At 39.4% G+C, this 25,055-nt stretch overlaps 1 protein-coding gene across 7 annotated transcripts in view; it reads right to left on the bottom strand.

Moving 5' to 3' along the window:
* Positions 1-25,055, bottom strand: part of LOC137377770 (U2 snRNP-associated SURP motif-containing protein-like) — an 81,989-nt gene that overhangs the window by 34,672 nt on the left and 22,262 nt on the right. For 4 of the 7 annotated variants that reach the window (XM_068047798.1, XM_068047797.1, XM_068047799.1 and 1 more), the window contains 12 exons: positions 24,880-24,947; positions 24,628-24,749; positions 24,179-24,258; positions 23,900-24,065; positions 22,458-22,666; positions 20,839-20,882; positions 18,558-18,662; positions 18,401-18,467; positions 17,910-18,079; positions 6,094-6,256; positions 5,711-5,790; positions 5,532-5,619 (listed from right to left, as the gene is read on the bottom strand). In XM_068047798.1, the coding sequence (XP_067903899.1) occupies positions 5,532-5,619; positions 5,711-5,790; positions 6,094-6,256; positions 17,910-18,079; positions 18,401-18,467; positions 18,558-18,662; positions 20,839-20,882; positions 22,458-22,666; positions 23,900-24,065; positions 24,179-24,258; positions 24,628-24,749; positions 24,880-24,947 (1,362 nt within the window). Of the gene's footprint in view, positions 1-5,531; positions 5,620-5,710; positions 5,791-6,093; positions 6,257-17,909; positions 18,080-18,400; positions 18,468-18,557; positions 18,663-20,100; positions 20,815-20,838; positions 20,883-22,457; positions 22,667-23,899; positions 24,066-24,178; positions 24,259-24,627; positions 24,750-24,879; positions 24,948-25,055 lie in introns of those variants that run through there. The other 3 variants (XM_068047803.1, XM_068047801.1, XM_068047802.1) reach the window with 3 other exon arrangements.

The following is a 25,055-nucleotide window of genomic DNA, read 5'->3' as shown; positions in this document are numbered from 1 at the left end:
CCAACTGGATAAAGAAATTGGCTTATGGACAGAAAACAGTGAGTCGTAGGAAACGGTTGCTTTTCAGACTGGAGGATGGAAGTGGTGTTCCCCAAGGGTCAGTGCTGGGACCACTGTTATTTTTGCTCTATATAAATGACCTGGATCTTGGCATAGAGAGTAGAATCTCAAAATTTGCTGACGACACCAAACTTGGCGGTGAGGCAAACAGTGAGGATGATATGAACTGCCTGCAACAGGACATAGATAGGCTAGCAGAATGGGCAGAGGTGACAGATGGAATTTAATACTGGCAAGTGTGAGGTGATCCACATTTTGGCAGAAGCAGTAGGGGGAGGCAATATATACTTTATGGCACAGTTCTAAAGAGTATGCAAGAACAGAGGGCCCTGGGGGTGCATGTACATAGATCTTTGAAGGTGGCAGGACTTATTAAGAGAGTGGTTAGCAAAGCATAGGGGATTTTGGGCTTCATAAAGAGAGACATTGAGTACAAAAGCAGGGAAGTGTTGCTAAACCTTTATAAAGCTCTGGTTAGGCCCCAACTGGAGTACTGCATCCAGTTCTAGTCACCACACTTCAGGAAAGATGTCAGTGTCCTTGAGAGTGCAGTAGAGATTTACCAGAATGATTCCAGGGATGGTGGATTTTAGTTACACGGTTAGGTTGGAAAAGCTTGCTTTGTTCTCCTTACAACAAAGGATATTGAGGGGAGATTTAATAGAAGTGTACAAGATTATCACAGGCTTAGATAAGTTAGAAAAGGAAAAACTGTTCCTATTGACAAATGGTACAAAAACACGAGGGGACGCAGATTGAAAATTTTGGGCAAGAGATACAGGGGGAATATAAGGAAGCACTTTTTTATACAGCAGGTGGTAATGACCTGGAACTCGCTTCCAACAAGGGTGGTGGAAGCAGGCATGATAAATAATTTCAAGAGGAAGCAGGTTGGTCACCTGAGAGAAATAGACTTGCAAGATTATGGGGATCGAGCCGGGGAGTGGGACTGACTGAATACTCTGTGGGGAGCAGGCATGGACTCAATGGGCCGAATGGCCTCCTTCTGTGCAGTAAATGACTCAAAATAAGTTACAGCTCATCTATACAGAAACAAGTAATATATAAAGCACTACACTCCCCGATAACAGCACACTACACAGACTTTGTGCACAATTATTTAGTAAACTGATAAAGAAAAATTAGAAATGCAGCAAAAAACGCAACGGTTGTTATTCTTACTAAAAGAAACAGACCACAGAAGGCTATTACAACCAATACTGTGCCTTAGCTGCACCCTAAATTTAACAATTGTGGCAAATTAAATTCCCAAACATAATGAACAATGCAAATGTGACAGAGGGGCGTGCTAAAGAGGAGGTGGCATTGCACTATTGATCAAGGAGTCAATTACTGCAATAAGGAGGGACAATATCTTAGAAGGTTCCTCAAATGAAGCCATTGGGTAGAACTTAAAAACAAAAAGGGGGCAATCACTTGGATGGGAGTGTACTACAGGCCTCCCAACAGTCAGGGAGAGATAGAGGAGCAAATATGTAGGTAAATCTCAGAGAGGTGTAAAAATAATAGGGTAATAATAGTAGGGGATTTCAACTTCCACAATATCAACTGGGATAGTCTTAGTGCAAAAGGCTTATAGGGGACAAAATTCTTAAAAGCGCATCCAGGGAAGCTTTTTGAGCCAGCATGTAGAAAGTCCTGCAAGAGAAGAGGCGGTACTGGACCTAATCGTAGGGAATGAAGCCAGACAAGTGGTGGAAGTGTCAATGGGGGAACATTTCAAGGATAGTGACCATAACTCTGTCAGATTTAAGGTAGTTCTGGAAAAGGACAAAGATGGAAGGAAATAAAAGGTACTGAATTGGGGGAAGGTCAATTTCAATATGATAAACAAGATCTGGCCAAAGTGGACTGGGAGCAGCTACATGTAGGAAAGTCTACATCAGACGAGTGGGAGTCATTCAAAAAGGAAATAGTGAGAGTTCAGGGCCCATAAAGGTGAAGGGTAGGACCAATAAATCCAGGGAATCCTGGATGTCAAGGGGTATAGAAGATTGGATTAAAAAAAAAAGGAGGTTTATGGCAGATTCAGAGGTACTAGAGTATAGGAAGTGTAGGGTGGTACTTTAAAAAGTAATTAGGAGATTGAAGAGAGGGCATGAAAAACACTGGCGGGCAAAATAAAGGAAAATTCCAAGGCCTTTTATAAGTATATTAAGGGCAAGAGGATAACCAGGGAAAGAGTAGGGCCCATTGAGGAACAAAGTGGCAATGTGTGTGTGGAGCCGGAGGATGTAGATGAAGTTTTAAATGATTACTTTTCATCTGTGTTCACTATGGGGAAGGACAATGTAGGTGTAGAGATCAGGGAGGGGGATTGTGATATACTTGAACAAATTAGCATTGAAAGGGAGGAGGTATGAGCGATTTTAGTGGGCTTAAAAGTGGATAAATCCCCAGGTCCAGAAGAGATGCATCCCAGGCTGTTATGTGAGGCAAGGGATGAAATAGCAGGGGCTCTGAGACAAATTTTCAAATCCTCTCTGGCCACAGGAGAAGTGCCAGAGGACTGGAGGACAGCGAATGTGGTAGCATTATTCAAGAAGGGTAGTAGGGATAAAACAAGTAATTACAGGCCAGTGAGTCTAACATCAGTGGGAGGGAAACTACTGGAAAAAATTCTGAGGGACAGGATTAATCTCCACTTGGAGAGGTAGGGATTAATCAAGGATAGCCAGCATGGCTTTGTCAGGGGTGATCATGTCTAACCAATTTGATTGAATTTTTCAAGCAAGTGACTAGGTGTGTAGATGAGGGTAAAGCAGTTGATGTAGTCTACATCGGGGGACTTCGGTAAGGTTTTTGATAAGGTCCCGCAGGGAGATTTGTCAAGAAGGTAAGAGCCCGTGGGATCCAGGGCAATTTGGCAAATTGGATCCAAAATTGGCTTAGTGGCAGGAGGCAGAGGGTGATGGTTGAGGGTTGTTTTTGCGATTGGAAGCCTGTGACCAGTGCTGTACTGCAGGGATAGGTGCTGGGACCCTTGGTGTTTGTAGTGTACATTAATGATTTACAGGAGAATACAGGAGGTATGATCAGTAAGTTCGCAGATGACATGAAAATTGTTGTCGTAAATAGTGAGGAGGAAAGCCTTAGATTACAGGACGATATAGATGGGCTGGTAAGATGGGCAGAGCAGTGGCAAAAGGAATTTAATCCTGAGAAGTGTGAGGTAATGCATTTTGGGAGGACTAACAAGTCAAGGGAATATACAATGGATGGTAGGACCATAGGAAGTACAGAGGGTCAGAGGGATCTTGGTGTACTTGTCCATAGATCACTGAAGGAAGCAGCACAGATAGATAAGGTGGTTGGGAAGGCATATGGAATACTTGCCGTTATTAGCCGAGGCATAGAATATAAGAGCAGGGAGGTTATGATGGAGCTGTGCAAAACGCTAGTTAGACCACAGCTGGTATACTGTGTACTGTGTACAGTTCTGGTTGTGATTGCACTGGAGAGGGCGCAGAGGAGATTCACCAAGATGTTGCCTGGGCTGGAGCATTTCAGCTATGAAGAGAGACTGGATAGACTAGTGTTATTTTCCTTAGTGCAGAGAAAGCTGAGGGGGGAACCTGATTGAGGTATACAAAATTGTGACGGGCATAGATAGGAAGAAACTTTTTCCCTTAGCGGAGGTGTCAATAACCAGGGGGCATAGATTTAAGGTAAGGGGCAGGTGGTTTAGAGGGGATTTGAGGAAAAGAAATTTCACTCAGAGAGTGGCTGGAATCTGGAACACACTGCCTGAAGGGGCGGTAGAGGCAGGAACCCTCACACATTTAAGCATTTAGATGAGCACTTGAAACGTCGTAGCATACAAGGCTATGGACCAAGTGCTGTAAGATGGGATTAGAGTAGACAGTCTTGATGGCTGGCATGGACAAGGTGGGCCGAAGGGCCTGTTTCTGTGCTGTATAACTCTATGAGATAGGGCCGATGGCACAGAGAATTAGTGCATGGTCATTTCACTTCTCAAACCTGGACATGAATCAAACCAAGCAATTAAAATCTCCTCTTGGTGTTTCTGTTCGTCAGATAGCTCTTAATAAAATCTGTGTGTAACTGGGACATACATACCAGATAGTCCCAGGTTTGATTTGCAGTCTGTGTAGAGTTAGTCAATCACAGCCAAGGTGAAAATAAGGGGACGCTACAAACAACTTTGGCACCGCTAGGATAGGAAATTCAATCAAGGTTCCTCCTCTGGATCTCTCTTCAGTGTTGTTAAGCTCATGTGTTTGGACACAAGGCAAGGGCTCATCTGTGATACTGCCCATTTCAAACAACCTGTCAATGCTCACTGCATAGGCTCATGCATAACAAAGGACATTTAGTGAGCTTTCAGAGGATAATCAGCACTCATGGTACTGTATAGCAGCATTGACTCCAGCTGAGAGAGCAGGATGCCCAAAACTGGTTAAACAATGGGTAAAAAAAAAAATCTCCCCTCGATGATATCTGTAACGATCCTAAATGGAATAAATTTGGGGACTATCAACAGTTTCTAATGGCTCATGAAACTGCAGTGACTTGACACTATTCTTGCTTTTAAGATATAATGTTGGTCTGGGAACTTGGGGGAAAAAAAACTAGTACTGGTCACGAGAGAATGATCTTCTATAGTTGGGGATGAGGCAGATTAGAGAAATCTTAATTCTGCATCCAGCATGTGCCATCCCTAACCTTGAAGTGCTCAATCCTGATAACATATGTCAAGCAATAGAAAAATATTCTACTCCCCATGACTGTCATCTTTGATAAGTGCCAAGAAGAATAATGATATATAAATGTAAGCAGCAGCCAGGTCTCACCAAGAAGAAAATTAGGTGCACACAATATAAATATTTATACCTAGGCATTAAAGTAATGAATTATAAATGTGTAACAAAGCAAGACTACTGAGATTTCATGTAAAATAATGGTCCTATACTGCATGACAAGTGAAAGGGAGCCTAGACAGGAGGACAACATTTTCTTTAATGTACTCCTCTCTTTTTAAAGGGAAAAATATTCTTAGCTTCAATTTCTTTTTTTTTAAACAAGTTAATTTGGACAGTCTAATTGAATATCTTTCCCTGCTTGCCACTCCAGGGATATCAATTGCAAAGAATGCCCTTGTTCTGTTCCATTAGAAGCAACATGCAGTACGATTCAAACTGGCAAACGGCTGTAGCTGAGCAGGCCATCCCCAGAAAGTGAGCTCCAAGGCCATCTGGCTCCACAGCAACTCAGGATACTCTAAAATCATGTTGCCACTGTGTGCAATGGAGTTGTTCCCTGAAATTTAAATTACTGGAGCCACATAGCAAACTGATGTTGGTGCGTTTTTTTAAATATAATTAAATTTAGAAAAAAATCTGTTCTCTGAAAATGGGTAATGCTTTGAACAAAGAGACCTCTCCACGCTTTCCTTCAACTTTAAACTTTTGATTGCTCCAAAAACATACCTTGAACTGCTCTGCCTGAAGTCTCGCTTGAATCACTTTGTGGGCCTCGTGCAGATCAGTAAATATCTGAGGGAGCCTGGTTTCAAAACTGTTAAAGGAATAAGACACTTTTCAAATTACACAATGCCTTTCTTAGAAGGAAGTTTAAAAGATTTACACCAAAAATGGACAAAACTTACTATTTCCTATAATAAGATGCATTGGCTACTTTAGCACAGGAATTATACAGAATGTCAGACACCAAGTACAGCCTTGCTATCTGCAATAAAAAGTAAATATAAAGCATCAGTGAATGGTACCAGCTTTTTGCATTCAAAAACAGTCTCTTACAATCAGCAGTTCCAGGTAAAAGGTGTAAGTGTCAATGCCAAATTTGAGCAACGCCCTAAAATTACTAACCCAAAATGTAAAATTATTTAAATTACATTAAGCTTGGAGAACTTTTGACTACAGCATAGAATACAATTAAACATAATATTTACTCTATACAGTTGATGGTGGGCAATATCTGCTTACATACTTTAACATGTGTACACACAATATTTAACTTTTGAAAGTTTACCTTTTTCTGCAGTGGAGTTTGTAAAATAGACAGTGATTCTGCAATGCAATCTACTATTTCCTCAGCAGCCTCTGCATTATTTAAACAGAAGACCATAGCATCTCCTATATCATTTCGATGAGGTGCCAAGCCTCTCAAGATATTCTCCAATTTATCTCTTTGCCTGCAAGTGTTATAGCGTTAGTTACAACTTGCATATTACACATCTACATCCTGACTTGAAATTTAACAAAAAATACAAACAATGCTCAGAATTCTCCTTTCCAAATTTTTTAAAATGCAATCATTGCATTAAATAAATTGCTGGTTTGCTATCATGAAACCTACAATGATAATGTTTAGCCTGCTATGGTATTAGAAGAGAAAGGGATTTGGTCTTAAATGATCAAAAAAATTGAATTATGACAAAGAGAAGATATTTGACATCTCAGCAAATTGATGTTCAATTTGCATAATTGACAACCTTTACTATTAAGCAGGATTTATCCTCAGAATTCTCTCACATAGGGCACTAATATTTTGGAATTTCACTGCTAAATTTTCAGGTTGCACCCAATAATTCTTGCGCTCAGTGAAAGTGAACTCATAGCTCCCTATGAACCAAAGCATGAGTTTAAACACATAGAACCAGATTTCACTGCAAAAATAACGCCAGCTGAATGATGCAAGCCGTTATTAATGTGCAAATCAACCAGCAACTTGCGGTGAGGATGTGATACCCCGTGAGTTGCAAATCGCCACAAGTTGCTGGCTGATTTGCATTGCGATGTTGGTAGCTTTGCTAAATGGTATCTCGCTCTTAACTGCCCCTTGAAAGTTGCTGCATCTGCACATTAAACTCGCCATAGAAAACAAAGCCCAGCAATTATCAACTTAAATACCTTTTCACAGGCATGTTATTGTTAATGACTGCCAATCACCTCTCTTGCCCAGAAAGTAAACAATTAGAAGTGTGAAGTCTCATCTCTTCAGGTTGTGAAAATTTTTAAGGAATTTTTAAAAATGCCATTTAGTTATTTTTTTTTTAATAAAAGTCCTACTTTTCCTTTTTTATTCCTCAATCCAATCTTCCTTTCGCTCTCTAACTTCTCTTTCTGTACCTAATTGGACAGGAATTCACTCACTTTATTCTGTCTAGCAAACACACTAAAGTGGCCGAAACACATTAAGTCTACAAGAGCTTTATAAAAATATATGCATTAAATTAGACATTAAATAGGGTACACCTGTTGTGTCGATGAGGTACACATCAAACTCTCCTAAAAAAAAATGTAATTTTTCTACTTGCCATAGTTATTTTGTGATGAAAAGGGTTTTTATTGAGTCGGTACAGCCTATTGTAATAAATTGTATAGTATGGGCTACTCGTGAACTCATTAGAATGCTAAAATGAATAAGAAAGAACTATGCTGAATTCGAGAGTTCCTTGGAGATGCCCTCCCACAAAATCCTGCAATGTCACTGTTATACTAGTATATACTACTAATGGGGCGAAGCACCCAGTCACGGTGAGACTGACAACAGATGTTTGCTTGAAAATATAAAATGAGATACAACAGCCAAATATTCTCTGGTATACATTCTCCTTTAAGTGAAGAAAGTATGATGAATGTTTGCCTGTCATAGCTGTATTATTCTAAAGGCACTGTTAAATACATGGTTTCCAGTTCCCACAATGACCATGCCTATCAGGACAATGCCAGGTTCAATCACAACTCGGACAGTGGCAAGGGTGCTACAGTGGGCCTCAGCACTTCTAGGTTAGGCAGGAGAAAATAAATGATCCCACTCCCAATTAGTATTCAGCAACGCCTGTTGGAAGCATATGTGGGGGCGATACAAGGATAGGATTTAGCTCAGTTCTGATAATCTCTATGGCCAAGCAGTCTGCTAACATAATCGTGCCTTTGCAAAGTATTACCAGTCAACTGACACCCATGGACTGAACTCCAGCGAAAAGTCATGGGTCTGGAGGTTTGTTCGAGGCGCAAACAGCAAATTGTGCCAAGAATGAGCTCAGCACGGAGCTAGTTTTGACCAGGTGAAATTATCACCAAGTTTCCATGCAAACTCATTAGCAAAAGCTGAAACAAAATCTCCCATGAATCAGATCAAGCAGCGTAATCCAACATTAATAATTTGCGACTGGAACCTGGCCAATGGGACCTCAAGGAGCTAGGATGGAAAGTATAAAAGGGGAGAAAAGTTCCTTAAGACCACAAGGGAAGCAGTACTTTTCTCTCAGTTCAAACAAATTGATGATTTCTGCAGCAGCAGGGCCAGACCTGTAGCTTCAACTAATTGCTTGACCAATGATTAATACTGGATTAATGTGATCATGGATGTCTGAGCACCCAAGACTCTGGGTGCAATGTGATGAACCAATACCCCCCCTCCCCAATCAAGTACAATCATCAGTCACTTGCTGTTCTGATCTGGGGTGAGTGTCCTGTATTGTGGACAAGGACTGGTTTGAATGAAAAAGATTACTCAACTAGTGTAAAGGATCAAATACGTGAGCGTAAGGTAATTACAGGTGCAACTCACTTAACACTTAAAATTTGTGATCTTTTGGTTATTTGATTAATATAATGTTTAGAGATTCCTGTGGCAGTCCTAAAATTGTTATTTAGAAATTCCTGCAGACAGTTGTATAATATTTAGTGTTGCCTGCAGGCAGTTCTAAAATAGTTATGAGGCAGTGTTACGAGGGTTTCCTTTTTTATTGTTAAAACTTGAGAATTTATGTTTTAAAACGGAAAAGGATTTCATAGAAGCGGAACTTTGTGGAGGTTTTTTTTTTAAAAGGAAGGTCACCAGAAGGTTGGGACTGAGAGTGGAACTGTAAACAGTTACTGGAAGTCATCTGTTTTCAAATAAAAACCCAGCAGGGGTTGCTCTGGTTTGAAGAGAGGTGACAGGCCAAGATTTATAAAGATCATGAGGCTAGACTCCTGGAAAAGTTTTAGTTTCATTTTGAACTGTTTAAAAAAAGCCAGTTTTGGCCCGAAACAGAAGTTATTTGCTTATTGACCTGCCAGGAGACTACTTTCTCTCGAAAAGAAATCCTGCATCGAGTGTTCCTATTTTCTCCTGTAGTTGAAGAAAGCCTGCACGATTAAAGAACTTGCATGCCAAATGTGCGGAACTGAAACCTTTGTTGCTGCATTTCTGCTTTAAGACCTGACTGAAGTCTTCTACAACTGCATCTCTTGGAAAGCCTACCCAAAACTGATCAACATCGCTTGGAAAGAACTGTTCCAGGAAGATCCCATTGACAACCACCTATTCGCCTTTGGGACACCTCACTTAAGTGTTTTTTTGAATTCCTTCCATTTCTTTGTAACAGCTGTAAACAAAAATCCCTTTTATTTTTTTCCTGGTTAACCGGTTGTGTGTCTGTAGGCGAGGATAAATAAGGGGCTTTACTATTTCAATTTGTGTGTATGTTTTACTATATTATCGGTTAAAACTTTGTTTATAATAAATGGATAATTTTGCTGTTTATTTAAGGAACCTGGTTGGTGTGCTTTATTCTGGGAAAAATGGAGTATATGATTGACTGTTTTGGTAAGTGGGAAAATTTAGATATATGTTGCGACCTGTGGAGAAGTGGGACTGAATTAATTAATTTTTTATTTTATTTTAGAGATACAGCACTGAAACAGGCCCTTCGGCCGAACAACAACCACCCATTTATACTAACCCTACAGTAATCCCATATTCCCTACCACCCACCTACACGAGGGGCAATTTACAACAGCCAATTTACCGATCACCTGCAAGTCTTTGACTGTGGGAGAAAACTGGAGCACCCGGCGAAAACCCACGCGGTCACAGGGAGAACTTGCAAACTCCGCACAGGCAGTACCCAGAATCGAACCAGGGTCCCTAGAGTTTTGAGGCTGCGGTACTAACCACTGCGCCGCCTCTACAACAGTGCACTCCTCCTGCCTCGGTCTGAACATTAATTGCGGCTCTTGTCAGGATTGACACAACGCCAACGACGTTCAATTGTATGTGGGGTAATAATAATTGAAAAAGGAAAATAAAGGAACAAGGTTTCTTGTGTAATAGAGTAAAATCTATATCAATGGAATGTCTGTAGCAGTTGCTGAGACTTTTCTGGGGAAGGAGGATGCATCCCTGAATGACTTGTGGAACTTAACTAAGGTTAAGCCTTAGCAGCAAAATCCGGGTTAGAATTAAGCCGAGGAGCTAAAAAAGCAGACATAATTGACGAAATTGCCCAACATTTGAAATTGGGAGTAGAAAGAAAACCAGAGAGTAGTGCAGTTGAATTAGCTAAAATTCAGTTGTAGATGAAGCAACTGGAGTTTCAACAGGAAAAAGAAAACGCAATAAGAAAATTTGAGCAGGAAAAAGAATTGAGAAAACTTGAGTTTGAAAAGGAACTGACAATGAAGAGTTTGAGGAAAGGGAAAGAGAAGGAAAGGAATTCAAATTAAAAAGATGGAACAAAAGACAAAAGAGTGGTTTTGACACCAGTGAAAATTTTGGTGAGGAAGAACCTGACTCCAGCAGAGGACCCAGCAGAAAGCTGTTTAAATTTATACAAGCTCACCACAAGTTTAAGGGACGTGGAAGCATTTTTCATTTCTTTTGAAAAGACAGCCAAACAAATGAAATGGCCAAAGAAAAGCTAGACGCTGCTTATGCAAAGCAGGTTGATGGGCAGAGCTCATGAAGTTTATGCCATACTTTCCGAGGAAGCTTTTGCAGATTATGAGATGGCAAAAAAAGGCTATTCTCGCTGCATATGAGATAGTCCCTGAAGCTGACCGACAGAAGTTTCGGAACCTCCAGAGATTGGCTGGGCACACTTATATGGAATTTCACAGGGTAAAGCAAATTAGGTTTGAACATTGGATACAGGCACTAAAAATGGCTTGTGAGAGAACCTTAGGGAACTAATTCTCCTGGAAGAATATAAAAATTCACTCCCTCCATTGCTAAGAACTCACGTAGAGAACCAGAAGGTTTCAAGGGCCAGACAGGCAGCAGAAATTGATGATACTGAGCTGGTGTATAAGCCCAAACCCTTCGTTTGTCACCCCCACAAACCCGAGAAGGATAGAAGGTGGGAGAGTGAAAGGAAGGCAAGTAGACGGGACTAGAAGAGACAGCTGGGAATGCCCCAGGATCCCCACATCAGGCCAGAAAGGAAGGTGCTGAGGGTGGAAATGAGGTCCGCAAGCCTAAGTGTTATCATAGTCACAAGGTGGGACATCTTTGTGCAGAATGCTGGAAGTTGCGAAGCAAATCCATGGGACTTATTGGGGCACACAAAGTCAATGCAGTGAAAGGGGCCCTAACCGACAGTACAGCAGGTTAGGCTGTAGCTCTGACTGCAGCTGTAAAGTCAAATACAAAAACCAATGAGAGTGTAGGGGTTTCGAATAAGATACCCGAGAGTTATAGGGAATTCTTGTTGAAAGGAAAAGTAATTCCCTATCCCTCAAATGAGGCAGGCAACCCTATAGTCATACTTAGGGATAAAGGAGCCACCCAAACTCTTTTGCTGGGGAAAGACATAACATTTTCACCAGAGCGTGCACTGAATGGTAAAGTTTTAGTGAATGGCTTTGGCGGGGAGTATATACCTGTGCCTTTGTATCGGGTGCGCCTAGATTGAGACTTAATGTCTGGGATGATAACTGTAGGAGCTGTCGATAGTTTGCTGGTAGATGGAATTGATCTACTCCTGGGGAATGATTTGGCTGGAGCAAAAGTAGTAGCTTCTCCCGCAGTCACAGAGAAACCAAGTGAAGTTAAAGAGACAGAACAGTTCCAGGAATTTTTCCTTCACGTGTAGTAACAAGTTCCATTGTCGGAAGTAAAATTGGCACCACAGTCAAATAGCCAATATCAGAAACTTTCTTTGGGGATTTGGATAATCCAAAGGAAATGTTTTCTCTGATCACAGGCCAGCAAGCTGATCTAGAGTTAAATAAAAGTGGCACAATCAGCTCTAACAGAAGCTGAGGCAAAAAAGAGTTCCAGAAGGCTATTATATTAAAGATGGGGTTCTGATGAGAAAGTGGTTACCGCCTCACATGCGGATGAAGAATGGACGGTTGTTCAACAGATAGTGGTACTGTCTAAGTATCGCCAGGAATTATTATGGTTAGCGCATGTAATTCTTATAGTCGGACATGTGGGGATCCAGAAGACCAAATCACATATAGGTCAACACAATTACTGGTCAGGTCTTTCCAAGGACATGGTGCAGTTTTGTAAAACATGCCATACGTGCCAGATTGTGAGAAAACCACAACCTGCCATAAAACCAGCACCTCTAATTCCCATACCAGTTATTGGAGAACCATTCAGTAGGGTATTAGTAGACTGTGTAGGACCTTTACTGAAAACAAAAGCAGGACACCAATATACACTCACTATCATGGATATGGGCAATTGGTTCCCAGAGGCCATTCCATTGAGAACAATTACTGTTAAGGTAGTGGTAGAGAAGTTAACCCAATTCTTCACTAGATCGAAGTTCAGTTGGATCAAGGTTCCAATTTTATGTCTAAAATATTTCAAGGAGTTATGGGTAATTTGGGTATAACACAGTTAAGGTCTTCAGCATATCACCCACAGACATAGGGAGCTTTAGAAAGGTACCATCAGACCCATAAAACAATGATCAGGGCATACTGTCATGAATATCCCCATGATTGGGATAAAGGGCTAGACTTAATTTGCCACTAGAGATTCACCTAGTAAGTCTACAGGTTTTCGTCATTTTGAAGTAGTTTACGGGCATGTGACAACAGGTTCCCTAATACTAATTGGAGAAAGGCTTTTTAGAACAGAGGGGTGAAGTTTCGATACTAGATTATGTATCTGCGTTCCGGCAATGGTTCACGAGAGCTTGCAATGTGGCTCAGGAACACCTTAAAGCTTCCCAAACAACTATGAAAAAATGAGCAGACAAGCATGCAAAGACCTGAACATTTCAACCAGGGGATGAAGTGTTAGTATTACTACCTTTACAGGGTGAACCGTTAAAAGCACAGTTCAGTGGTGGTTAAGAGAATTGGCAAGGTAAATTATTTGATTGACACCCCAGATCGCCAGAAAAAGAATTGACTGTGTCATATCAATATGTTAAAACAATATCATCGCCGGGAGGAGGATAAGCAAGCACAGGTGTGTCAGGTAGTAGGGACAGTAAAGAATGAAAGGGATAGTGAGGATGAGTCAGAAGGAGGCCTAGACAATTCTCAAATTGAACCTCCTCCTATCCGGTTAGCTAATACTGAATTGCGAGGAAGATTGGACACTATGCTTTCATATTTAGATGCAGAACAATGAGAAGACCTAACAAGGCTACTCACAGCATTTAAAAGAATCTGTCGGGATAAGCGAAGATGTACAACCTTAGCGACACATAATGTGATGCAGGAGAATCCTTTCCTATAAAACGGCATCCTTACTGCATAAGTCCAGAGAGACATGCCCAAGTAAAAGCAGAAATCCAATACATGTTGGAAAATCACCTAACTGAACCCAGTCAAAGCAGCTAGCGTTTACCAATAGCATAAGTGCTTAAACCTGATGGTTCAACTAGACTTTGCATAGATGATGGAAAAGTTAATGCAATAGCAAAGGCAGACTCCTACCTGATCCCTCGCTTAGAAGATTGCATTGATAGAGTGGGCAGTGACATGTTTGTTACAAAGATAGATTTATTGAAGGGATACTGGCAAGTTCCTTCAACACCCCGAGTTAAAGAAATATCAGCTTTTGTCACACTGGACGGTTTTTGCCAATGTCAAGCGATATCATACAGGCTAGGGGGTGTCCCAGAAACTTCTCAGATAAGCGAACCCAGTGGTAGCCAGTATTCCTAACTGTGTAATTTACCTTGGTGATGTGCTGGTCTATAGTGACACTTGGAAGGAACACCTGGATCAACTGGGGGGCTCTGTTTGGAAGATTGCAATTGGCTGATTTGGTGATAGCTTTGTGGAAAAATTTAAAATAAGAATACCAGGCTATCCCGATGGAGTTTACTATTATAGCCCTATCATTTAAAGATTGTCCACTAATGTTACTGCAGATGCTTTATCGTGAATCTAACTTTGTTGGAGTTATAGGAGTAAAGATGGTACAAAGCAATACTGTATTAACTACTGGTAAAGAGTGAATGGGGGATGAGAGCGAAAAAATGTATTTTGAAATGTTCTCAACATTTTTTATACATTATAATGAAACGCATTTAAAAACGATGTTTCATTTCTCCAAGGGCACAGGTGTTACGAGGGTTTCCATTTTTTTTGTTAGAACTTGAGAATTTATATTTTAAGACTGAAAAGCATTTCACAGAAGCTGAACTTTATGTTTTTTTTTATAAAGGAAGGTCACCAGAAGGTTGGGACTGAGAGTGGAACTGTAAACAGTTACTGGAAGGCATCGGTTTTCAAATAAAAACCCAGCAGGGTTTGTTTTGGTTTGGAGAGAGGTGACAGGTCAAGATTTATAGAGATCATGAGACTGGCCACCTGGAAAAGTTTGCTTCATTTTGAACTGTTCAAAAAAAAGTCAGTTGCTTTTGGCCTGAAACAGATGATGATTGCCTGTCTTTCTCTTGAAAAAGAATCCTGCATCAACAGTGTTCCTATTTGTTCCTATTTTTTCTTGTAGTTAATGAAAGCCTGCATGATTAAAGAACTTGCATGTCAAATATGTGGAACAGAAACCTTTCTTGCTGCATTTCTGCTTTATGACCTGCTGCATCTCTTGGAAAGCCTATTCAAAACTGATAATCAACATTGCCTGGAAAGAACTGTTCTAGGAAGATCCCATCGACAGCCACCTATTCACCTTTGGGACACCTCACTTAGACAAAGGACATGTTTCCATACAGTCACGGTCTTGTTTTTATTTCTCCTCGGAAATATTGTGTGCATCTTTAAGACTGTAAAAAGGTCAGCGCACCTTTAAGACAGACTGTTCCGAACACTCAGACTGCCAGTTGCATTCTAGTTGCCAAGTAACAGCAGCGGGGAGAGATCACATGATTCAATGCTGCAGTTTGACTTTTTAAACTAGCTAGCTGAGACTGGTTTGAGCAGAGAGTTCCAAGGCGATTTGAACTGAAGATGCGGTGTTATTCCTCTCAAAATTCTACAAAGCTTCAAGCCAACTTAATTCCCTAGAAAAATACGAACGCTTTTCTTTCTTAACAAATTATCAGTATTTGCTGCGTTTATCACTGAAGGGACAGTTTAATGCTACAACAGCCGAACTGCTGAATTCCTATCTTTGAAGGACCTTTTTTTTCCCCATAGAACCAGTGAAGACTTCAAGCGACCTTTGACTGTTTCTACAGTGGGTGGCACAGTGGCGCAGTGGTTAGCACCACAGCCTCACAGCTCCAGCAACCCGGGTTCAATTCTGGGTACTCCCTGTGTCTGCGTGGGTTTCCTCCGGGTGCTCCGGTTTCCTCCCACATGCCAAAGACTTGCAGGTTGATAGGTAAATTGGCCATTATAAATTGCCCCTAGTATAGGTAGGTGGTAGGGAAATATAGGGACAGGTGGGGATGTGTTAGGAATATGGAATTAGTGTAGGATTAGTATAAATGGGTGGTTGATGGTCGGCACAGACTTGGTGGGCCGAAGGGCCTGTTTCAGTGCTGTATCTCTAAACTAAACTAAACATTCATACATTGGAAGACTCCACTTGTCAGGAACGTAACTTGCAAAGACTTTTTAAAAATTCTATTCTCAACAGTCAACTAATCTAAAACCAAAACGTTGTTAATCTTTGAGTATATGTATGCGAATGTGGGCGTTAGATTTTTAAATAAGTTACAAGGTCTTTCGACATAGGTTTACCTTAGTAGTGTTGAAGATTTTAGTTTTTTAATAAATAGTTAATTTGTTGTTGTCTAAAGATACCTGGCTTGGTCTGCTTCATTCGGGGGATATGAGAGTGTTCAATTTGAATGCTTTTCCGATTTGGAAAGCTTAATGAAATATGCTGCGACCTGTGGAGCGACTGGACTGAATTAACAGTCCCATCCCTGCGGTCGTAACATATTTTAATTGGGGGCTTTGTCCACGATCAGAATCAAATGTAATAAGGCGGCTCGCGTCTGGGATCAGAATCAGACTAATGTGGAGGGCTCATGTTTGGAATCATATTAATTGCACGTCTCTGGAATAACATACAAATTGGTATCTTGCGTCTGGCCTCATATTAATTGCTCTCGCGTCCGGGATCATATCAATTGAAAACTCAAATGTTGGGATCCAAATCTACCGTCAGTTACGAAAAGTAAAAGGAACATGGATTCTTGTATAATAAGGTACAGCCAATACCATCGTAATGGCATTAGAGGTCGCAGCAGAGTTTTTGGGAAAGCAGAACGTTTCCCTCAGTGATTTGATAACTTTAACTAAGAACAAACTAAAAGAATTGGTAGCAAAATTGGGGTTAGAATTGAAATCAGCTGCCAAAAAAGCAGAGATAATTGACATAATAGCCCAACATCTGGAATTAGAAGAAGGAGAACAGAGACAAGGAGGGAGTGATGCAGTAGAATTGGCTAGAATTCAATTAGAAATAAGAAAACTTGAACTTCAGAGAGAAAGTGAAAGAGGAGGGGTAGAATTTAGGTTTAAAGAGATGGAACGAAGACAAAGGGGTAGTCTTGAATCCAGGGGGAATTCGGGTCAGAAAGAATCTGAATTCAGCCCAGGACCCAGCGAAAAGCTGCTTAAATTTATTCAAGCTCTTCCTTATCTTTTAAAAAAAATAGCCAAACAGATGAAATAGCTGAAGGAAAGCAGGACACTGCTTACGCAAAGCAGGTTGGTAGGCAGAGCTCACGAAGTTTATGCCATGCTTCCTGAAGTGACAGGACTGAATTAACAGTACGTTGATCCCACCGCAGTCCTAACAATACTTTCTTTTCAGCCTAATGTTTTTTTAATTCCTTCTATTTCTTTGTAAAGCTGCAAACAAAAATCCCTTTTATATTTTTTCCTGGTCAACCGGTTGTGTATCTGTGTGTGTGCGCACGCTAGGATAAATAAGCAGCTTTAATATTTCAATTTGTGTGTATGTTTTACTTTATTATTGATTAAGACTTGGTTTATAATAAAGATAATTTTGCTGTTTATTGAAGAAACCTGTAACCTTTATTCTGGGGAAAAATACAGTACATGATTGACTGTTTCGGCAAGTGGGAAAATTTAAATGTATGTTGTGACCTGTGGAGAAGGGGGACTGAATTAACAGTGCACTCCTCCCCCACCTCGGTTATAACAGCAATTTTATCATAATTTATAGACTCCTGCAACAGTTCTATAATAGCTATTTTCAGATTCCTGCAGTCGGTTCTATAATAGGTTACTGAGTTTACTACAGCAGTTCTATTATCATTATTGAGACATTCCTACAGCAATTCTATAATAGTTGAGAGTTTCCTACAGCAGTTCTATGATAGTTGTTTCCGACAGCAGTGTTATAATAGTTACTGAGAGATTCCTACAACAGTTCTATAATAGTTTCCTACAGCAGTTCTATAAGTTAGAGATTGCTACTGCAGTTATATAATAGATTCCCGCAGGCAGCTCTATAAATGTTATTTAGAGATTCCTGCAACAGTTCTGTAATAGCTATTTAGAGGTTCCTGCAGCAGTTTCATAATAATTATTTAGAGATTCCTGCAGGCAGTTCTGGAATAGTTATTTAGAGATTCCTGCAGGCTGGTATTTACATATTCCTGCAAGCAATAAATCAGAGATCCACCATCTTATAAAGACTGTAGGACTCACTCATCCTTCAGTTGCCCCTTCTTCACTGGTTCCTCTTGTTCAACTGGCAATTCCACTTCTCCATCCTCTGGCATGCCATGCAAATAAGGATTCATAGGTGGAGGATGCCACATTGAACCACATTTAAATATTCTGAAATCCTCTGTTCGCCATTTAGTAGGAGAATCACCCTAAGTGCACAAAAACAGAAGTAACTTGGATTTCAAAACTGTATCTTAGATCAATATTTTACAAACAATATAGTAACTGAGCAGTACTTATAGAAATTTTGGAGCTAATTATATAATTTATCCTCCAGCTTTCACTGTACTAAATTCAAATATAGCAGTATGACATTGGAAGGTACTGTCAGCTTCCTTGAATGCAGCATCTTCAGTTGAAGTTTAAGACACAGCAAATAAAGCTAACCAATTGTTAAACAGGCACATCAACAACAAAACAAAAGTATTAAAAGGCACAAATTAATTGAAATATTTCTAACTTTAATTTACCTGCAGAATAGAAAACAGCTTCCATCTGTAGTATACATGTGCTGGGTTCTTGTTCTCAAATAGGAATCTGGCAAAGGAGTTGATGAGAAGAGTAGTCACACAATTTTACTGCATTAATAGAAAAGGTGATTAAAGCCATCAATATATTAATATTTACCTAAACTGGGGATTATTAATTTCTCGATTCATAATTAAAGCTTCAAAAACTGGTCCCTCACGAACCACAAATTCGATCATCCGATGAATTAGACACAATAGGTTCCTAACAGAACAAAAAAAAATTAAACATAGTTCAAAAATTCCCAGTTAAACATACATTAAATACTAGCAAACAACAGAAGTACTTTCAAAAATGAAAGCCATTATAGCATTTGAATCAACAGAAATAAGACAAGAGAAGTTGATGCTGTCCCCTTTCTCAGTGTAATCCACAATCTTAAAACAATTGGTGCAGTGTTTCAAGATATATAAAGCAGATCACCAATCCAACAGAAAACTTCCACAACTACAACCACCTCTATTTTTACTGCATTACTTACTACTATCAGCTACTACAGGCAATATTTTTGCAATTGCATTTAAAAGTTTAAACTTAAAAAAAAAATTGAAAGAGAATTTTGTACTCAACAGTGTGAAGGATGTTGGTGTTGGCAAATAGAACACTTTCCCATTTTGGGCACCCAAAGAAAGCATCAAGCACAGGCAAGTATAGGAAAAGTTAGATGTGGAGTAAAGCTCCCTCTACTCTGCTCCAACGATAGGCCTCAGCCCCAACCTCGTAAGAGCACCCCCTCTTGGACTAGTGTGACTTTCCATTTCGAGTGAGATTGCCAGTTTTCTGCTCACTGGGAAATGGACTGATACTGTCCAAACATATTTCAATTATATCCATCTTGCACCTAGCAAACAGAAGAGACTTGGCCGAATTTGAACCCAGGTTTTTTTTTTAAGATTAAAGGTCAGTGCCTAATCCACTGCACCAGCCAATCCCCCTCCTAATAGGTATAAGCCAATTATTTTTCTAGCATATGTATACATTACAAAGATTTTGGATGGCACATTTTCCTACAGCTGTACTTATTTCCACTTTATTTATATCAAAATCCAAAAAACCCAGAAATGGCACTGTGCACAAAGTTCAGGAACAATGACAAATATCAATACCAAATTAGCATTCATAGCTCAATATTTCACCCTTTAAAGCCACAATATACAGCAGGACCTGCTTTGGCACTAAGTTAGTTTGATTTGCTGTCGAGATGTAATTGCAAATAAGTGAAATAAAATACATGAAAACATTAATACATTTGTGCACTGGAAGCCTCAAATTAGCCAATTGTTTCTGATACTCGTTGCTAAATGTTCCAACTTTAATAACCACCAATTGGTTTCACAACAGTTACAAGTCATTATAGACATGATGTGCTTCAAGGAACATACAATGAATGGATGCTCTGAAATTGAATTTCATTAATTTTGATTGCATTTTAATTCTGGTACATGCAGTTATGACAATATTCCACTAGTGTTTTACTGATGTATATTGCAGCTTTAAAACACACCACCTTTTAACATCTACAAGTTTTTTTAGAATGCGTTACAACAAAATATCTCTGAAAATAACAAATCAATGTTATAAGTTGGGTTCACAAATCCATTGTAGCTGATACAGAAGTTGCTATTTGTAGCGTAAGCATTACCTGAAAGTACCAAGTGTCCATAATTCATGTGGGCGAGTTGATTACTAATAGTAAAAACTACCAAACAGCGAAGAGCTAACAGGCTCAAACCGTGGTTGCGCATCCTTGTTATCCCACGCAGCCCTGGATACTCGCATGGAACAGTGAAAACCAGCACCAGGCTCCACTCAGTTCAGCGTCCTGAGACATCAGCAAGCCGCCACTTCAGTCCCGTTCCTCTGGTCGGTTCATTGTACTGTGTCTAAGGCACACTCTATCCACGAATCTATTTTTCTGGGTTTTTTTAAGCTATTACGTACCAAGAGTCCCCATTCCTCTGAGCAAGACATCACAGCACAAGCTCAACCTAGTTAATTACTTAGCAATAGCAAAGTATAAGTCAACACGTCACCATTTTAGTAACAAAGCAAAAAAAACCTGCCAAAATTACTTTGTAAAACCCTCCACTAACTTCTAGTTATAATTAATGAAGTATTATATCAATTTGGATGTAAGAGTTAACACTCGTTAATCGGTCAGTTTATTTTAAGCTATTTCTAGGGCTAATTATTCATGATCTAAAAAAAAAGAGCTAACAGAATATTTCTTGAAATATATGGTTGCTCGCAGAAATGGGGCCCATCCTTTAAGGCACGTAAGAACATGTGGAAAAAAATCCTTTGGTCTACTAAAGGTCTTGTCGCAAATAGGCTGCTTAGTCGTAGTAGCAGTAGTAGTAAGAATGAACTGAAAGTGTACCTTTCTGTTGGGATAACCACTTTGACTACGGCTTCGGACAGAGTCTGCACATGAAGTCACATCAAATAGTAAAAATATAAAGAATGTGAGTATTTGCTGGTGAAACACTGCAGGACATACAGCATCAAGAACAAAACAAAAGCATCAGTTGACATAGTAATGCTATGCATAGCTGGCGTTTAATCAGAAAACAAAAAAAACTACAAAAACAGACATATAGCTTAAATACTCAAAAGCAGCTTACTCACCAGGGCATTTGGCCTAACACAAAATCTATACATCTGGATTCTAATAAAAGTTTGCTCTCCCTTGATTGTTCTGTAGCCCGTACTACTCTAAAGAGTACTACAATCATCAGTTGTTGGGTCGCAGTACAGAGATACTCTAAAATATCACTAGATGGCTGTATGCAGAGTCTCACAAAATGAAAAGTTTTATTATGTTGGTGTTGTGGGAACCAGAATGTCAAGAGTTAAAAAACCTGAGTTTAAAAGCACAAGTTCTGTTTTAATTTGGATAAACCAACAGCATATTGTAGAGGTCATGATTGACAGTATCTCTAGTTTTTGGAGGTGGGTAATAACATGTCTGCACTCCAGAATAAAGCAAAAAAAGTAACATTTTAAAGAAGTCCACTGTGCAACAATAGTACAAGATCATGACTACCTATTACTGGGACACAATGAACTGAAACAATTGGTTCTAGATGTTCTGTACGTGCTATGTTTGGTTGAATCGGTAACTGAATTAATACTGCAACAGACAGCCAAGATCAGTATCAATCAAAAAGGCTAAAATTGAGAAAAAGTTCTGCCTCTTCAATATGGGAATGAATAATTATTGTACGAATTTCAAACAAACCTTTACACTGCATAATGCACATATTAGAATATACTTAAATTCTATGTATAGTGTGACAGCTCATCACTAAAAACAGAGACTTCAATTTTGACAGTAAGAAAATTTGAAGTGTTTAAAAAATGGTTTGGGCATTGAGTGAGCATCTGAAGATGGTTGTGATCATTGTGATTGTGATTTCAAGCTGTTGACTGATTCCTTATTTTGGAAAACTAAAGTTATGAAGGACTAGTAGAATGGAACGCATGCTTGAAATGCTTCATTTCTACTACTTGCATATCAAAATGGACAGCACAAATCATTTTTTCATAACCAAAGTTTCCAACTCTGCTTAAACTGGTTGCTAAATGGCACTGCCTTCAAAATATCACAAAGACAAACTGTTATAGTTCTGTACATTCCAGCTTGCTCGAAAAAAACACATTTTTAGCCAGGTCATCATTCCATATTAGAGGTGTCAAATTTGGGTCAATTGAATTGTTAACGCCAAGGTCCCAAACACACGTGAGTAAGTAAAACCAGCTCCAGATTTATTTCTATATACTTTGATGTCTCACAGTGACAAGATGTTACTTGCAAGAGCCTCAAAATGCATGTATTATCTCACAATGTATCTACAAAAAACAAAATTTAAAGAACGAGTAATGGAAGTCAACCTTCAAACATTTAAACAAAGACTCAACACTAGGCCTACAGAAATATTTATTCACATTTAATTTTTAATTCTCTAGCATGCACAGAAATCATTGACAGCTTTTTACCTTCTCAAATTCCTCCTTGGATTTTGATGGTGGCAGAGGCATATCGGGGTTCCTCAGCCTCGCTCTAGGCTGTGCATTAAAAGGTAAACCCGATGGAGGAGGAGGAAGAGTCAATTCCATCATAGCTGGTGGAATGTATATAGGGTATGGGGGGGTGGGCACTGCCTTCCCCCAACCCAGCTTCATTTCATAACCCATTATAAATTTCCCTGTAAACATGACACCACACCTGATCTTTAGCACATCAGATAATTAGGTTGCCCTTTTAAGTATTAGTCTACCACATTAATTTCAAATATTCTAACAGAAAAACCACCACGAATGCTCAAAAGGATGCAATTTCAAATTAAGTTACATCAAAAAAGTTACACATAAATAGCTGTCTGCACTTTGTTAATACTTCGTTTAAAAAAAAGACACCATAAATATAAACACTAAATCTTTACCTATAACTAAAACCTATTGGCCCAGAAATTGCTGGTAAAATAATAACGAGTTAATGGTACCTGCCATTATTAGTGCAGAAAAAGCCCAACAATTTGTGGTGAGGAAGAGCCATGAGTTGTGAATCGCTACAAATTGCTGGCCATGTTGCGACACCTCAACATTAACCTCTTAGAATCAGGAGCTTGCTGTCAACCTCCCCACGAGTGTCAAGAAATTGCTGGATTTGTGCCATAAGTACGAGTGTCTCTCATAGCAGATGTTTAGGGCTGGTTATCATGTTGTAAGGAGCAATTGATGGTGTGATTTATGGTGCTGAATTGAAACTCAATCTTGGAGGCTCAAAAAAGGAATAACTGAAACCATTGAGTCTCAATCTTGCAATTAATAAATTGTTTCTAGAGCTCTTCTCCTTCCTTCTCCTTTTTGTCACCTTTTTCCCCCCTCTATCTTAATCCAATCATTCTTCCCCTCTGCTTCTTTTTATGCATCAAATTTGACTCTAATTCTATTCTTCTCCTTTTTTCCTCCACCCTCTTTCTTGCTCTATCCCTCAACTAAATCGGTAAGGAAATAGACCACTGGGCCTGTTGCTCATGTGGTCTCAGAGGTCCGTTGACCTCACCATGCTGTTATCGATTCCCAATTGCAAAATTCTGACCTGAAACGTGAGGAAAAAATACAATCCACGGCAGTGAGCGAGATGCCCCATTCCAACAATTTCTGGCCCATAATTTATCTAATGTAATTTAACATTCAAAAAAGTACGTTCTCTGAAGCTTGAAACTAAATTATCAGCTACACACAAAAAAACTTCAAATGTTTACATTTAAATGAAACTGGGTTCTTGTCAACTGCTGCATGTTGTGATAAACCCTTGAAGATAATGGCAGGTTTGCAAGAGATGACCAATATTACCTAGTATCAGATGATATTCCTGAATACAATATCCTGCAATCTAACTCAGCACAAATGCATCTTCCATTTTCTCTACTTACCATTGAGAGATTTAAGGGCTTTATCTGCATGTTTTCTGTTCATGAAAGCAACAAAGCCACAATTTCGGAGTCTAGCTCGTTCTTCCTCTGTTCTAGGCCACATGATTTTTACGCTTGCCAAAGGGCCAAATTTGCCAAATTCCTTGCAAAGCATCTCTTCGTCCATCTAAAAGCACAGGAAAATGTGTTCCCAATAAATTGTCTCATTAAAAAAAATAAGGAACCACAAGTGTCAAAAATGCTAAAGTGTGACAAGCTACAATAAAAACTTCAAGATACCTGTGGGTTTATGTTTCCAACATACAAGTTTGTAGTATGAGGGTCCCCTGAATCATATGATCCTGGAGTATCTTCAATCACTAGATACAATGCAATAAGAATGAATTTCTTATTAGCAATTTGTATTTTTGCAGTACATAAGCGCTTTGTCGGTGTAGTCTTGAGACGTTTACAATTTAATGCTCAAGTCCCATAAATTACAAGCCATTTAACACCCTAACCTAATTATACCTCATTCCTAATTCCCTTCATGTGAACTAGGCATCGCTTCAGATATATGCTACAAATTAAAAAAGTAAAGCAGAGCAAATGTTTTTGATGACTAAAGTAAAGTTCAAATCTGCACAACACAGCAAGGGATTAATAAATTGACTTTGCCTGCAAAGCAATGGTTCAATGTGTACTACTAACAGTCTACTTTGGATCAAAATGGTGAAATGAATGCTCACAGACACGTCTGTTTATCTGCTGTTCCAGTTCAGCAGGCATGGGTTCAAATCTACTTGGTCTTAAATTTCCTTCTTTAATCTTCTTTTTATTTTTATGTCTCTCTTCACGCTCTTCCTGAATCCTGTAGGGATGTTAAAAAGATGTCATCCTAAATAATGCACAAGTACTCCTCAATTCTATTTTTTGTAAGAAACCATTTTTATATTCATTGAAGAAACTGTGATCTAATACACATTTCACAATGCACTTACTGTTTCAGCTCCTCTTTAAATATTTCCAGATTACTCTTCTTTTTTTCATCTTTTACTTTTTTGATAGCCTATTTTAGGTGAAAGGAGGGAGGAAAATAGTTACTTATCTTATACAGAACAATTATGCGAGACACACTCAAAACCCCAATGAAAAGCTCCTCTTGTCAGAAGCATTT

This window comes from Heterodontus francisci, chromosome 15, assembly GCF_036365525.1.
Source record: "Heterodontus francisci isolate sHetFra1 chromosome 15, sHetFra1.hap1, whole genome shotgun sequence".
In the NCBI taxonomy this organism is placed as follows: Eukaryota; Metazoa; Chordata; class Chondrichthyes; order Heterodontiformes; family Heterodontidae; genus Heterodontus; species Heterodontus francisci.
Note: the sequence above shows the minus strand (reverse complement) of the source record. Positions and strands in the feature narration are given on the sequence as shown.